Raw genomic sequence first — 17,030 nt, forward strand, 5'->3', positions numbered from 1 at the left:
TTATCTTTAATTATTTTCCTTATTAATAGACTGATAGCCATAGGTTTATTGATATTGCCATTGATTATGATGCTCTGTATCAGACAGGGGCAGCAACTGCTGCTGATACTGATGGAAAAGGAAAGGTAGTGGGGGGAGGAGGAGGAGGAGAGGGGAACTGAGTTGTTGCTGGAGATTGGCTGCCTGTAATGTCACTCAGAACTCTGGGCCCCAGCTCTTCCGCTGCTCTAGCTCTAGCTCTCCCTTGAACAGCTCATAGTGAGAACAAGGCGTGCAGAGCTCCGATCACCAGCACCATGCTCCTTGGGCTTGGATCCTAGATCCCCCTCTTTGAACACTGGTAATAGCTGCTCTGGCCCTCAGCATCCCACGCTGACAGACTGACAGAAAGAAAGAGGCAGACAAGGAAAAAGGAAGAAGAGAAAATCTGCAGCCAAGTGGACTAAAGCAGCAAAGAGCGAGGGAGAAAGGGTGCTTTGCTTACACAGCTGCAAAGTGGGAATTTAAAGAACTGCAGAGAGAGAAATCCCAGCTCCCCGCCACACACACAGCGCAGAATTATAGAGCCAGGTAGAAATGACATCAACGGGGAAAGAAGGCAGCGGAGCTCAACATGCACAATATGTTGGACCCTATCGCTTGGAGAAAACCTTGGGCAAAGGACAGACAGGTTGGTTCCTTTGCAGCAGCCGCACTAGGGATAAGGTGCGGTAGCAGCTGATGGGGATGGGAGATGTGAGGGGATGGGTTTTCCCTTTGGCTGCTGCAGTGGAGAGACTATTTCTAATGGATTTTTGCCTTTATTTATTTATTTCCGGTTGTTTTTATTTATTTATTTTTTTTAAAAAAAGCATAGGTTGCCTTGCGTGCATCACTCTTGCTAACGGGTGTTGTTCTGGTGACTGTCAAAGTGCATGCAGAGGAAAACGGGGATGCCCTGCTGCTGGTAAATTTCAAGTCAGTTACTTCACTGCCCCACTTTGCTTCCTTTTCTTTTTAATCAAATTAAATTGAAATGAGAGGTGCACTGTGTATACTGGAGAGGAGGAGGAAAAGGACGTGGTGGGGAGGCGGGGGAGTCACCAGCAGTATTTCATGACATCATGATTGAAAAGGGTGTAGTCCTTAAGGTGCAGTTGGTGGGAGAGAATATGCACAGTACAGTCTATGGCACTGGCTGCTGTGGTTATTTGGAAAATATGAATGGATGGGGTTGTTTGGTATGTTTTTGCGTGGCATAGTTTGAATTTAAAAATAAAAAAGTGGTCAGCAGCAGAATTCACTCTAGCGGTTTGAGGTTTTTATTTATTTATTTATTTTCCAAAAGCCCCTGTTTGTGAAACTGGCCCCCATCAGATTTTCCTGAAAGGAACAATGGTAAGAAATATTAAGAGGAAACGTAGTGAGAGAATTAGCAGAGAGCAGGTGCTTGTCCCCTACGTGGCATAATTAGATCTCCTAAATGCATTCAAGATTTGGACTCGCTGGTTGCCTGCCTGGATGTTATATTTACTTCAAGGGCAGGGGAGCAGTAATTGGAAGGAAGAGCGGTTAAAAAAAAATCCCAAAAGCCTTTCCCATTTTTATGTTCTTTTTTAGTAACAGGTGCAATGAGCAATGGAGTCTGGCAAATTGATTTGGTTGGGAGACCCCCAAAAGTGGATTGAGTCTCCAGGTTATAATTTAGAAGGGAGGGTTGGTGGAATCAGCCATAGGGGGCTTCTTTGGGCTTGTGGGTGTTAAGTGTTGTTCATTATGGTAGGACAATAAAACATGATGCATTGTGTTTTTTAAAAACCCAGCCAAGCTTTGCCCATCTGTTGTCTAAAGGATTTAATAGGCGTTTCCATCCCCAGCTGCTGCCTCTGCTCTGCCTGCTTCCTCGCTGCCCTGCATGGCAGCAGCTCTGCAGTCTGCAATTTTCTTAGGGACACAGTCAAAATCCAGATCTTTCTCTGTAAGGAGAAATGCTCTTCTGAGATGATTGATTATGACCCCCCCCCCTCCTCATTCGTTCTTCTCCTCTCCACAAACCCCATGGCAACCATTGGAATATATGGATGGGATATGAGCATCATATAGTCTTGAAATGAAAGTGACTTTTATTTTATTTTCCCCTCTAAATCTTTAAAATAATACAACTGCTGAAGGTATCTATCTTTTTTTTGTGTGGACATTACCTTTATTCTTCATATTACTGAATGAACTCATATCTCTCCAGATGTAGTTTCCATAAAATCCGTCCTGATGATGATGATGATAAAAATACCCCACCAAAAAATTGCAGTGTCTTGGTGATGATAAATCCGTATCCTGTTTCCATCGCTAATCTCTTGCTGGGCACTCCAGCTGATCATAAAACCAACCCTAGATATACACATTCATTTTCTATCTTCATCACCATTTCTTTCTTCCTCATCTTCTCGTCAACCTCCCCCCCATATAGATATAAAATTGCATCTGAGATTCCTGCACATTAACCTTTATGCTCCAAATCACGTAACCTTATACTATGGTCCTAAAGGGTTATCTGCAGCTTTGGTTATTTTTTTTCTCCCTTGATAATCTTCCTATCTTCCTCCTAAGTGATTAGAGAGAGGGAGAGAGAGAGAGACAGGCAGGCAGGCAGGCAGGCAGGCAGCAGGGTAGGAGGGGAGAGTGTATGTTTTCAGGGTTGTTGCTTTTGGGCTCTGCAGTTATTTGACCGACTGGACTAGCAGGAAAGTTGCCTTTTACAATTTTACACTATAGCAAATCTATAGAGACAGGTCTCTGCTTTGTGCAGGCATGTGTGTGCAAACAGCAAACACATTATATGCACTGTTTCAGGGAAGATGGAGGGATAAAGCTTAAAAGTAGCTGATGCCAGTCTCTTTCTTCCTTACCTTATCCGCCCTTGATATAGATAATGCACGGAGGTGAAATCTGAATTGGTGTTAAATGTACATAGTTAAACACGGGAAAGATGCTTTCTGGTCTTCTGCATTTTCTGTGCTAATCAGATTCGGGAACGTGCAGAATTGCAGGTGTGCATGTAGCCCTCACCCTGCTAACTTGGCTGGTGGATGGGGAACCTGCAGCATTTTTGTGAGATGACAACAGTGCAGTGTGAGGACCTGATTGACCACTGCAATTTGCTAGTGTAACTCCATTGAATTTGATGGAGTAACACCGTGGTGAATCAGGCTGTGATCATTTCTTTAGCTCATCTGAAGAGTTTAAGGCTCGGAAGGTTAGGAAGTAAAGGCTTGTTTGGTTGCATGCGGTGTGTGTGTGTTTTGTTTTGTTTTTGTAGGGGGCCTTTTGAAAGAAACTCTGGCAAAACATACTTACGAGCAGAAGGAAAATATACAGTCCCATTATACCAAGTCCTTTACCTTCTTCATTGATCTTCACTTCACTCATTTTTCTTTTAAGTGAAAGAATCCTTCACCCTAAAGTTATTTCAGATATGTGGCTCTTGCTTCTCTCCCAATTGTATTAAATATTATACAAACCTCTTAGTAGCTCTCACCTGCCTTGCACTCAGATTGGATAATTTTTAAGATCAAAGGAAGAGGAATAAGGGAGGGCGTCAAGTACAGAATCTGCCACAGTTCATGGCAAACTTACAAAGGATGCTATGAAAGGGGAGCTTTCATGTTCAGCTGAACTCCAAATGGCACGTTTCAGCCCTCCATGTAGCTATAGCAGTTTTCCTTCTCAATATCTGCAAAAGAGAACAAGAACTTGCTGGTTCCTGCAAAGAGGCACAGATACTGTGCCTGTGATGTCAGTGGAAGCTGGTGACATCTAGTAATGGGGAGGGAGTTGGCAAAACTGACATTCAGAAGTGGGTTCAGATCCAGTTCAAAATGCTGGCTAAAGACCGTGCTGATTTTGATTTAAAGAAGGATAGGCAAAGCCTGCCCTAAGGAGTCGACAGTGCTGGGACATCAGGCTTTCTGAGAATGACTAATGTCACAGAGAGAGGATTAAGGCCAGTTAGTTTGGAAAGCAAGAAAGGAAGGTTCAGCGCAATGCTGAAAAATGTTTGCACTCCAATAATACTGGGAGTGGGACAACAGCTAAGAAAAGAAATTCTTAATAATTCACCACAGGAATTCTACATGTGAATAATTTGGAGTGCCATAGTAAGACAATTGCCCTTTTGTTGTTGTATTAGGCTCAATTCAAAGTATCTCTGCCATTGTTTCCGGCAACTGGTCTAGTAGCTCATGGAATCTGTATTAGGAGGGAACAGGAATATAAGAAGCAGTGTAATAATTTAATTACCACACTCATAACATTTTATTATAAGGAAACGTCATTGTAAAAGATGACAGTAAAGGATATATAAAGGTGTCTATGAAGGGGTTGGTTTATGTAAATTTCATCCAGTTACACTGTACTGCAGTTAATTATCGTAGTTTTTCACTATAATTAACAGTAATGAGCAAAAAGGATGTGCTTTGTGTTACAATAACACACCAGGAGATACTATGCTTAGAAAATAGATTGGATGTGAACACTAAGAAGAGATTCAAGTTTATTATTCAGATTAAACAGAGGCTGCTCTCCATTTGCCACCAGGAGCGCCGCCAGCTTTTCTGGTGCCCTAGGCGGTGGAAGGTCCCGCCCCGAAATGCCGCCCCCCACAGAGGCAGCGGAAGGTCCCGTCGCTGAAATACCACCACGGTTGCCGCCCCCCAAATTGTAGTGCCCTAGGCGACTGCCTAGGTCGCCTAATGGGTTGCGCCGGCCCTGTTTGCCACTAATTCTGTGTGAAATCAACTTTTCATGTATTCCTGACACTTTTTCTTTTTAATTCCAGGAATATATTTTGTTTGTGAGTTTTCTTTTGCCCTTGTTAACCTCTATTTTCCCCTTGAAACCCTCTACAGTAATTCAGACTGACTGTAGTGAATTTTTATTAGTGAAGGCAGAGATGAGGAATTGAAGTATTCCTTGCTAAGTGCTTCAGCATTTCAGTGGATCTTTCTGCATTTTCATTTAAAGGCCAACTTATACACTTCAGTACTATTTTTGTTTGTTTGCCCTGGCACCAAATGACAGCACAGTTAAAATTTCTGAAATGCTCCTTTCTCTGCAAGCAAAGCAACACTGTCCTGTGTTGGAATTTAGTCTTTGATCAAGTTTCTTTGAAAGCAAAGAGCATAACATTGCAAATCCATTTGGTATCACTCACACAACTTCTCTGATATTTGGGCCTAATTCTGCAGGCATTCCATACACAGAATTCCAATTGAAGCCAATGGCAGTTCTGCATTTAGAGAGCTTGCATGATGAGCCTGCCATATTGAGAGGGTGACTCTGTTGTATATAAAGTACAACAACTTGTACATATAACGCAGTACATATACCAGCTAATAATCAATCATATACTGGTATGATATTGAGCTGTATAGCTGTAGAAGCATGATCCTGCTGCTCCTTCTGATTTTATAAATGTATCATCAGTGTTATCCATACTGTCATGAATAGTTTTATAGATTGTAGGGGTCAGACCCACAGATGGCGTAAACTGGCATGGCTCCATTGAATTTGGTGACCCTGACCTACACCAGCTGAGGATCTGGCCAGAAAGATGTAAATCATTTGAAATTTCCATTCAGACCTGTTTTCCCCAAATACATGCAAGTTCCATTTATATTTTTAAACACATTTCTTACATGGTTTTTAATTAGAGAGGCTATCTTATAGCAATAAGTCTTATCTGAATCTGCATACCTTCCAGTGATAACCTGTTAGGACATCTTTCACTTAAGAGATGAACTAATTAGTAATCACACAATTGGAAGTATAATATTGGAAACAGTGTCTCAGGCAATGGAGGTTTTACAAGCACAAGTTTTTAATGAAATCTTGCTAAGATATGTTGACATAAGAGTCAATTATATATGTCTGGACCCTCAATGTTAAATATGGTTGGAAAGGAGGTCGTTATACAATAAGGGCAGAATTTTCAAAAAGCTGCCATTCATTTTCAGTGACTCGGCCTTTGGGTGTCCAATGTGAGATACCTCCGGTCTGATGCTGAGGCTCTACAACTCCGATTGAAATGAGTGCTACCATGTTAAGTAGATCTGAAAAACAGGCCTTTTGAAAGTTTTCTGTTAAAACCATTCTAGCAAACACCTCTTTGCCAAATTTAGTGCAAATGATAGGTAGAAAAGATCTAATTTAGATCCTGATCCTGCAATGTGCTACATACAAATGGACTCCTATATGCTCTGCACGGGCATAGGGGTCTGACTGCACAAAGCACATTGCCAAATCAAGGCCTTGTGACCCAATCTTATTTCCAACAAAATTAGTGGCATAACTGCCATTGAATTCAGTGGGAATAGAGCAGGCTCTTAATGGATTTGTAAAGTGACAACTAGCCTTTTGCCCAAGAGTTGTTAAAATTCAGATACGCTGTCAAACGAGTGGGATTATATGACCATTTTTATATCTAAATCTCAGACATCACCAGGTGCTGCTATATTCTACAAATACCGTTTTCATGCTGCTCAAACAACTTCCTCCTTTCCATCCCCACTCTAATGACATTTAGTGTCACTACAGTGGGGAAGACCATACATTAGAATGATGAGGGAGGTTGGGGAAATTAAAAACATTTCTCAGTAGAATTTATCTCTGGAGGGAAATTATTTCTGATCTACAGACAGCTTGTGGCTCCATTGGAAGAACCAGCATAGTATTTTAAATGTGTCCAGTGAATGTTCTGGATTCCCCAACATCCTGAAGCCCTTTATAGTATAGCATACGTCTATTTCATACAGAATCTTTCAGGCAAACTGTAATGCTGGATGCTTTACAGAATTAAATAATAGATGCACTGTTTGAAATAATAATAATAATCAATAACATAAAAAAGAGCAGAGAGAAATGAAATGGTATGGACAAAGGAGAAAAAATGGTTTTCACATGAAATTTGATGGGGTATGGGGGCCTGATCCAGCTCCTGTTGAAATCAAATGAAGTATTTTCATTGACTTCTAATGGGAGCTGGATTTGGTAGCGAATGAGGAGGATGCAGTATGGCCATTCCAGAGGAATGAAGCTGAAAAGAAAGCTCTTGCATTGACAGTACTGAGATTACATAAAGGGGTAGAGAGTAAGTTATTTGGTGAATGGAGGGACCGAGGAAAGGAATGAAGAGAGACAGAGGTCTGTTCAAGAGTTTTAAAAATGAGGAGGCTAAGTTTGAATCGAATCCTGAAATGCACAGGGAACGAATGTAGCTGTTTGACTGTTGGGGGTTATTTCTCAGTATTTTTGAGACTGTGGGCATCAGATTGTGCACATGCTACAGCAAAGCTAGGACTTGCTTCCAATAGTCAAAATGAGAAGAGATGGAAACATGGATGATGATTTGAGCGGAGGTGGATTCAAGGCAGGGGCATACATGGTTGATATTACAGGGGTGAATTTGTAGACATTAATTTTGGGGAGCTTCATTGTGTGCTGCTCTTTGAATGCATAGTCAGTTTATAGGAATAGGTACTGCTCCTGCTCCCACTGAAGTCCATTGATACAAGATATGCCTTCAGTTAACTTCAATAGGAACAGGATTAAGCCCATTATAATAGGTAAGAGTCAAACTTTTTACTTCTCTTAGAAACTTCATAATGGAACAACCATCAGGAGTGTGGTTTTTTGTTACAAACAATGCAAGGGCGTTAACAGTCTTAAATGATAAAACTGTTCATTTTGTTTGTGGGAAAGTGCCAGAATAGCTCAGCTTTTCAGTTCTCATAAATAGAATCATAGACTCGTAGAACTGGAAGGGACCTCGAGAAGTCATCTAGTCTAGTCCCCTGAACTCAAGGCAGGACTAAGTATTATCCATTCTAGACCATCACTGACAGGTGTTTGTCCAACCTGCTCTTAAAAATCCCCAATGATGGAGATTCCACAACCTCCCTAGGCAATTTATTCCAGTGCTTAACCACACTCACAGTTAGGAAGTTTTTCCTAATGTCCAACCTAAACCGCCCTTGCTGCAATTTAAGTCCATTGCTTCTTGTCCTATGCTTAGAGGTTAACGAGAACAATTTTTCTCCCTTCTCCTTGTAACAACCTTTTATGTACTTGAAAACTGTTATCATGTCCCCTCTCAGTCTTTTCTTCTTCTCAGTCCATGAGACAACACTCTTCTATCACAAGATTTGTAGAGTGAAGCAAATAATTCATCACAAATAATTTGTTCAATGAATATAGCCTGCCTTATTCTGGAATGTCCATGAGCAGATTGCGGTTTCCTCAAAGTAATTTGTCATTTCAGTTTATTTGACAAATGGTTATTTTGATTCCCCCCCCCCCAAATGGATTGAGCCTGCTTAATCAATAATCAAAGAATTGAGTTGTGCTCTTGGAGTTGGATGCAATCTGTCAGATACGTTACAGAGTACTGTTCTGTTCCCTGGTTGGATGAGTGTGCGAGCATTTCCAGCATGAATATTTGCATGTGCCAACATAAAATTTGGTTTCCTGAACTCAGTTTCAAGAGTTGTTTCCCATAATGATTTGTGCCAGTATGACTCAAATGATCCAATGTTTGCAGAAAACAAATACAAAAGGGTCACAAATGTGATCAAATCAAATTCACTTAAAAATTCAAGTGAATATTCGCAGAACATTTTTACATTATTCACCCAGCTCCATTGGCATGTATCATGAACAGTATATATGACTTTTACATAATGATGAGCTGCAAAAGTTTTATTTGTTTTTATTTTAAATCTGTTTACATACCCAAATCACTACGAGTGAAATTCACCCCTGTGCAGAAGTCTAGCACAAGACCTATGCAACCACCAAAGTCCTACTTAATTCCTCAAGATTGGGTTTAAGCAAATATTAACTTGAGCATAAGACTTGTGCTGGCCATCTACATAGGGAAAAATTACACTGTAACAGAGCACACTGTATATATAGAGTTATTTCCAAATATTCGTATGTATTATTATTTAGTGCTATTTTTGTTACTGTAGCACCCAGAGGCCCCTTTGTACTAGGTACTGTACAAATTCATAGGAAGATGCAATCTCCGTCTGAAATAACTTACAATATAATTTAATTTTTTAAAACAAAATATTTGAAAATGAATTCCCTCTTCACATATGCACCAAGTTCAGGATCCTGAATTTTTGTCTGTGACATCTGATAATGTCACAAAGCCTATAAAGAAAGCAAACAGCAAAAGAATATATTCCGTTCAGGTGCTGATGAGGTTGTTGGTTTTTGAAGGGGAAACTTAGGATAGTGAGTGGAGGAGGAAATAAAAATCACCATATGTTTATATTTAAAAGCTAAGCTAAGCACAGGGCATGATTCTTATGTAGAATGGGGAGTTTTGTGGTTCTCTGGCAGAAAGCATCCCTAAAGTCAGCCAAGCCAGCCACTGGATGCTTCTCTTACTGTAGGGAGATGTTCAGGTGGTGTAGAGCCACCACAGTAGCTCCTAAAGGGTCACCTCCAGTTATCAATGTATAAAAGCACGATTTAGGAAAAGGGCATATAGCTGGTGCTCCCCTTATACCTGATTGACCCCCAGTTGCCACAAAAGCTTCTGGGCCATTGCCAGCCAGCGTAAATTAGAGTAGCCTCGGGGCTGCTCTGAGTTAGGACTAGTCCTGCATCTGAACTCAAGATTGGGGAAACACAAAGGTGCCTAAAAGCCACTTTTTTACATACATGCCTACCCCAAGGTGCAGCTAGCATTCCTTAGCTTAGGATTTGGCTCATCCTGTTACAGATATGGCATCTTTAAATAAAGATTTTTGTACGGGTCTAGAAAGAAGCCTCCACTACTTTGTATTTCACCTTTAAATCCTTATATTAAGTTTTTATGGGATTATTCCCCAGTATAATTACCTATGGGCGAATGTTAGATAAGAAATTAGAGAGAGGAATCTGTTGCCTCGTTAATGGCTGGTTTGATAATGAAGGAGTCTGGTAGTTTGCATTCTGATAATTAACTTGGAGGGGATTTTTGCTGTTACCAACCATACTCCAAGATTTGTAACATTTAGAGATTCTGGTTGAGTTGGTGGCAAAACAGCGTCTTAATAAGGTGGCTCTGTGTGTGTGTTTTTTTTTTTTTTAAATTATCTAATCCAAAACTATATATTGGGATTATAGGTATGGTTGTGTTTGAAGTGAAGTGTTTGCCTTTTTTTTTTTTTTTTTTACTTTTCAGAGGTTAGTGGGAAACAATTTTCAGGCATCCATTCAGTAAGTGCTTTTCTAGCTGCCTGCACAATTTATCAACAACGTGCTCTCTGTTTCCTGAGGCTCTTGTGATTTGTTTCACTACTGTTTTGCAGTCCAAGCTTTCTGGGGAGACAAAAAATATCTGTGTGGTTATGCGTTTTCAGTAATGTTTTACAAACGTATTAACAGGCATTGTTTCCACAGAGTCATTCCTGTGTGGTTGCATAGGGCCCCACAGGCCATAAACTCAGTCCTCCACCCAACATGCCATTAAAAGTACAAATTATGGAGGAGCTGGTCTCAGGTGGTGGGGAGTGAGCTGGATTGGTCCACAAATGTCCTACTTTTAAGAGGCACTGAGAAACCTGCTGCTAGCTCTGTATATCCTAATCTGCCAGGAGATGGACTCAGGTGCTTTGACTGGCGAGTGATGTGATCGTTCTGTGCTGGGCCTTAATTTTGACCCAGGGGTAACTCTAGATATGATTCTGCCGCTCCTGCTCTTCTTTCATCCAATTCCTCTCCCCCATTCAATGTATGGCCAAGAATATAGATGTATTTCTAGCCAGGTGTACTGTTGATGATGCCCCACAAAAAGACGATCAGGGAGGAGAGATTCAGAGAAAATTGCATGGGCATCGCTTTCCCATGGCCTTGCCAAGTCTGATGGTATCACCTCCAGCGTCAGTCAGAGCTAGGGTGACCAGACAGCAAATGTGAAAAATCGGGACGGGGGTGGGGGTAATAGGAGATTATATAAGAAAAAGACCCAAAAATCAGGACTGTCCCTATAAAATCGGGACATCTGGTCACCCTAGTCAGAGCTTCTCCAGCGGGAAGAGTCTCAAGGCCGCTTCTGAATTTGGAGCTCCCACATACCAGCTCTGCCTGTTAGCACCAAAACACAGGGCTGCTTATGAATCATAGTTATGTTTGAGATAACCCAGGGAAATATATTTTGTTGCTTGGCCCAGAGAAAGCTTCCTTCAAAACATCCCAACCTATTAAACTTGCAAGGTGAAATTGGCAGATGACTGCACTTACGAAGAGCAGTGTATTGCAGTTAAATCAAGTAATAATAGTAAAAAAAGTATAAGCAGCAAGGAAAAGATGACTTCAGCTTCCAGGCTTTTTAATGGGGTGAAATTGATCCCTGTGCAAGAAGCCAGCACAGCTTAAACCTTCCAGTTAAGGCGTACATTGCTCATAGGCACTGTGCTGGCCATTTGCACCAGGTGAATTTCACCCACGGGGGCTTCCCTCAATATCCTTGGGCTAACTTATCCCTAGGGTAACTCCACTGAAGTATACGTTGGGCCCTGTGAGTTTACCAGCCTAGTTTTTTTCAGCTCTCCCAACATTTTCATCTGAAATTCATTTGTCCCTTTTAAGCCATGAGGTCCTGGGTACTTGGTCCTCACTGAAGACCTAATTCTGCTCCCATTAAATTTGGGATGTTTTGCCACTAACTTCACTGGGAACCGAATTGGTCCCTCTTTTTCTTCTTGCAGTTGTTGTACTGACGTTTTTCACCCCTGGGATAGTTGAACTGGAAAGTTGCGCGGTGTGTGAGGTTCGTTGCTCTCAAGTCTATGTACTCCTTGGGGAATGGAGCAGGGGGTAGAACCATGTTTGGCTTTTTCCATCATTGCTGCTTCACACATCAAAGCTAATGAAGACCTAAAGGAGAAAGACCTCTCTAGAATCTTCAGAAGACATTATGGTTTCAGGTGCAACCGTCGTCATCTAACCCCCATGCAATCACCGATGGAATCATCTCTACCAGGGCAGGTAGAAACTTGCAGAGAGCAAGGATCCAGTCGGAGACAGATTAGAGAAATAGTGGACAGATCGTCAGGGGAATCTTGGGTTCTATTTCCAGCTCAAGTACTAAACTATTGTGTGACCATGGGCAAGTCACTTCACCTCTCTATGTCTTTGTTTCCTCTCTCGCCCTCTGTCTGTCTTGTCTATTTAGATTATAAACTCTTCAGATGAGGACTGTCTCTTTCTGTGTGTATGTACAGTGCTTAACATTGTGAGGCCCTGATCTCAGTGGAGACCTCTTTGTGCTGCAATAATACAAATAATTAATAAAGCTAAAGTTGTAGTAAATCGTATAGCTGCTCTAAATTGCAGCTGGTTACAAAGGCCACACACAAGGAGCTGTTCTGGCAAATGGGGACTAATGCAGCAAGTCTTTTTAGGAAGTCCCCCACACCCTGGTCATGCCCCATATGGCAGATCTGGGAAGAAAGAGTGGTCTAGAGCCATGTGGGGATTCCCCAATGCTTGGGGAATCTCCAACCAACCAGCTAAGCTGGATTTCTTCCTGCTTTGTGCTGCCAGAGAAGTACAAAGCAAGTGGAATAGAGGCCAGGATCTAGCCCTGTACGTTTGCAAACTGAGGGCTGATCTACATGATGCACTAGTCTGCACTAGAGGGGTGTAAATTCTAGTGTGTACTAGTGTGTTGTGAAGTAACTGGCCTGAGTGTAGCAGGGTGACATTAATGCACACTAGTGACCTTCTTGTGCACACCAGCAGGGTCCACACAGGCCAGTTGGTGAGCAACATGTTAGTGCCCACTAGAATTTACACTTCTCTAATGTGGACTAATTGTGTAGACAAGTCCTGAGTCTCAGTCATGGGGGAGATAGGAAGGAAGGCAGCTCTTTCTGTGCTTTCACTATGCCTACATTTGGATACAGTGGCATTATCTTCAGTAGGCCTTTCCTGCACAAGGCCATGAAAGAAGATTGAGATCTCTGTTGTGTGTTCTCTATGCGTGTCTGTGTAATAATGGTCACCAAAAACAAAGCTGAGCATTATATTCAGACTTGGCAATGACACAAGCGCCGTAGCTCAGTTAAACACAGGCATTTGTTTTGCTGGAAAGGCATGGCCATGAGTTGCATAGCTTTGGGGAATCCTTATGCTCTGCAGTGCACAGCAGCTGTAAACAGGATTCCTCTCATTTGCTTTTCAAAGCATAGTTTAAATCCAAATATTAAAAAAAATAAAATTGGGCTAGATCCTCAGCTGTTGTAAATCAGGGAAGCGCCTTTGAAATCAGTGATGATTTATACCAGTGGGAGATCTGGCCCAGGGTTTCTGGTTTCTATAGCTTATTTCACTCCTTGTATTTGTGCAATTCCATCTTTGTCACTGATTGATTAGGTAGGCCAAATTCTCTTCTCAGTTACACCAGTACAGCCCTAGTGACTCAAAGGGGCTTAGAACAATTTATGAGAGGAGAATTTGGCCCATAAATGCATTTCTTGGTGATATCAGACACAGACTGCTGGCCATGATCTAGTTAAGAGAAGCCCAGATTTGCATCTTGTTTCCTCTGCAGTGAAGAATTGAGCGAATTAAGAGCACAGAGTAAACTGATTTTGTAGAGTAGTTCAGTTTAGATTGAAAACATGGTCAGAACATTTTACGAATTATTGAGAGGTTGATGTCCCTCCATGCCCCCAAAGCTCATGCATGCACTTAAAGTCTGTGCTTAACTATGAGTCCAATAAAGAAGAGCAGACGTAGCAAGTAATAATATAACAGAATTGCTGTTACAATATTCTATCGCACTTCCTCTACAGTGAAGCCTCCTGACAAGTCTGCACTAGACATTGTTGTGTGAAATTGCCTGCTGTTGATCAAGCAACATTGCAGCTTCTTGAGTGGTAGCAATAGTGGGAGCACTAGAGTGGATAGGGCATTGCTGTTCTCACAACCATACTGACTAACTTTGTTTAGAGCATGCCTAGGTGATACTGTGGCAAAAGTGCCAGTGGTTACCTGAGCCATGGCTTTACTACTCCTTCCACCATTGGTTCAAATCCCCCAGAGGTAGCAAACTCTGTGCTCACAAACTCCCGTTGAGTTAAGAGATATTGGAGGACAATCGCAATTGTCCTATGACACTACACACACAGGATTTTATTTTATTTTAGGTAACTATTTGGGGGTGGGCAGCGGTGGCATTGGTACAGGGCAGGTTCTACTCCTCTCTTGGTCCACAGCTGGAAGGCAATGTAGTCTGGCAGAACCAACACATAACTGGGAGTTAGAAGGTTTCAAAGTTCTAATCTGGCTCTGCTACTGACTCACTGTGGCCTTGGGCAAGTTATTTCATCTTTCTCTCTTGGTTTCCCCAGCTGTAAAATTGAGATGATAATCATAGGCATAGTTTGACTTCTATATTTGGGGGGGCAGTTCCAGTCAGGCCAATGGGGCCATTCAGAGGGGGGGCAAATTCCGTGCCTGACCGAGGCTTGCCGTTTGGGGTGGGGGGCAATGCCTCCTTGCTCCCCAAACTATGCCCATGATTGATAATACTTACCCACCTACTTCAGTGATATTGTGGGAATTAGTTAATATAGTGATTTGAACATACAAAGCACTATAGAAATGTAATAAGTATTATTGCAGTTTATGGGTTAGCCTTGCTTTTTTGATCCAGTTGGTCCAGTCTCTCGGCTAGTGTTAATATCTGTAGTTTCATTGGTTTACACCAGCTGAGGATCTAGACTATTTCTTCTTTTCCAGGTGAACTTGCTTTCTCTCTGCCCTTTCCCCTGCTCATTCCACAGCCTCTCCTTTTGGTGATGATAATTTTGACAGCAAAATGCAGAAATCTCCACGGCTGCAATTTAAAGTGGAAGTTATGTTAGCCCATTACATAAACAAGAGAAATTACTTTGATGTTCCTGGTTTGACAATTCCTGGCCCCACTGATTTCCATCATTTCTTTCCTTAGGGGCATTTGTCCCTGATCTCTAAAACAAAATGTCACTGAGTAAACTATGTTTATATGACGCTGTGTGTTCCACTTATGAAGGATTTATAATTCGGTCAGTTTTATTTATGGTCCTATAAAGCTGATAGAATTATACTGCAGTGTTAAAATGCAGAAGCTTCATTTTCCTATAGGCAAAAGCCCTCTGGTGTTTTGAGAATGCTGTTTGGAGATTCTGACTGGCTGATGAGAAACTTTGAAAAGGCCTTGGAATTTTTAAATTGCTACTTACTGCCACCAGAATAAAGGTGAATCCAGGTTAATAAAAGCAGCCACTTTATAATAGTGACGGGCTTCTCTGGCAGCGTGATGCTTACACCAAATTCTGTTTCAGCGAGCTTTGGCTTCCAGAAATGTCACTGGTGAAGGGATTGGGTGGGAGTGAGGTGGGTGAAGAGGTGGGTGGGTTATTTTTAAAGGCTGACTGAATTGTTAGAGATGCAGGCATTTCTGAAGGGGCTGATGATGAACTTGAGAAAATTGAAATATCCAAGAATTTTTATAAGGGGTGACCTCAAAAGTCTATATTGCAGATGTTAATGGTGGTTATACAGCAGCTTGATGGCTGGAGCAGTATTTCTGATAGTGGGAGAAGTGGGCTGGTGGCCCTTCCTTCCCATCAGCATCCTAGGGGTGAAATTCACTCCTGTGCCAGCACAAAGCCTAGATATTACTTAAGGCCTATTTTGAGGGATTAAGTGATGAGCTGGCATTATGATGTCTCTTTCCATAGAGAAGCAAAAATGGGAGCTCACAAATGGCTTGGGAGGAAATCGAACACTGCAGTAGTTTAGTTCTATTTGTGGGATAATGAGCAAAATTCATCCTTGGTGTATTTACACTGAAATCTTTGCAGCAACACCAGGAATGAACTTGACCAATTCCCTTTGTTTTATATAATTATAATAAATGTCAAAATGAAACAGTAGCTACAGAGTTAATTTATTAAAAGAGACATGAGCAACTTAAATATGGCCCAAAATTGAAATTTTCTAACAAGCTTTCTATAAAACCCAAGACCAATAGAAATAATGATTTCCTCAGGTTTTTTGGGGAAAAAACAATTCTGATTAAAACAGTTGTTTTAAAACAACAAATAAACTTTCACCTGCAGTGTTTGAAACCCATCAGGAGCCTGAAAGTGAAATTGACTCGAAACAAAAGTGAAAGTGGCTGCATTGATTTTCATTGTCCATGACGAGACTAATGGGAAAAGTAGGCAAAGAGAATTAAGAATGACAAGTAAATTAGATTTTAAAAATTCTTTTAACTTGTAATCATCTAAGATGTTATTAGCAAAATAGGTGCAAATGTATATGTATATATTTTTGGAGAAAGGCAATATATGCGGCCTGATCCTCAGATGTGTCTGAGTTGTATTCAGTGCAGGATCCAGATGTGGAAGGTGATATATGCTTTGCAGCCCTCAGCATAAGTTTGTAAAGCCCCAGGATTTCCCTCTCAAGGGGCATTTATGCCAGTTGAGGTTCACTAGAGCGAAGCAGTGCTCCAGCCACACCACTTTCGCTGGGCATATCCCTGATACTTCTTATGCCAGCTCTACATAAGCCTCCAAGCCAAGGATGCCTCCAAGATAAGGGAATCTTCAACTGTTTAGATAGGGCACCTGTATAGCCCATTTGTGCTGCCAGAGTGGCACACAGGGCCTGTTGCTGGGGCCAGAATCTGGTCCATGATTTTTGAACTGGCAGTATCCCTTTAATCTGTGCCTTGAACATTAACATAGAGGTGTGGAAAGAAAGTAATAGGAAATGGGAAAATTAGAGGAGTGCAATGATCTAAAACATGTAAGTGATCAATGATTAGAGAAGGCAAATGCCAGTGGGGCCTGTTTTTTGCTCTCAGTTGCATAGGTGTAAATCGGAAGTAGCCCCATTGAAGTCAATGAAATTACTCAGGTATAAAAATGATATAAACAAAAGCAGACTTTTGCCCTCTACGTTTCAAAGGCTCAGAGCCTTAGGACGTCTTGCACTCTTTTTAT

At 41.5% G+C, this 17,030-nt stretch overlaps 1 protein-coding gene across 3 annotated transcripts in view; it reads left to right on the forward strand.

The window, feature by feature from the left end:
* Positions 1-576: 576 nt before the first annotated feature.
* BRSK2 (BR serine/threonine kinase 2) overlaps positions 577-17,030 on the forward strand; it is a 465,267-nt gene continuing 448,813 nt past the window's right edge. For all 3 annotated transcript variants that reach the window (XM_065403041.1, XM_065403042.1, XM_065403040.1), the window contains exon 1: positions 577-670. In XM_065403041.1, coding sequence (XP_065259113.1) covers positions 577-670 — 94 coding nt within the window. The remainder of the gene's footprint in view (positions 671-17,030) is intronic.

This window comes from Emys orbicularis, chromosome 4, assembly GCF_028017835.1.
Source record: "Emys orbicularis isolate rEmyOrb1 chromosome 4, rEmyOrb1.hap1, whole genome shotgun sequence".
NCBI lineage: Eukaryota > Metazoa > Chordata > Testudines > Emydidae > Emys > Emys orbicularis.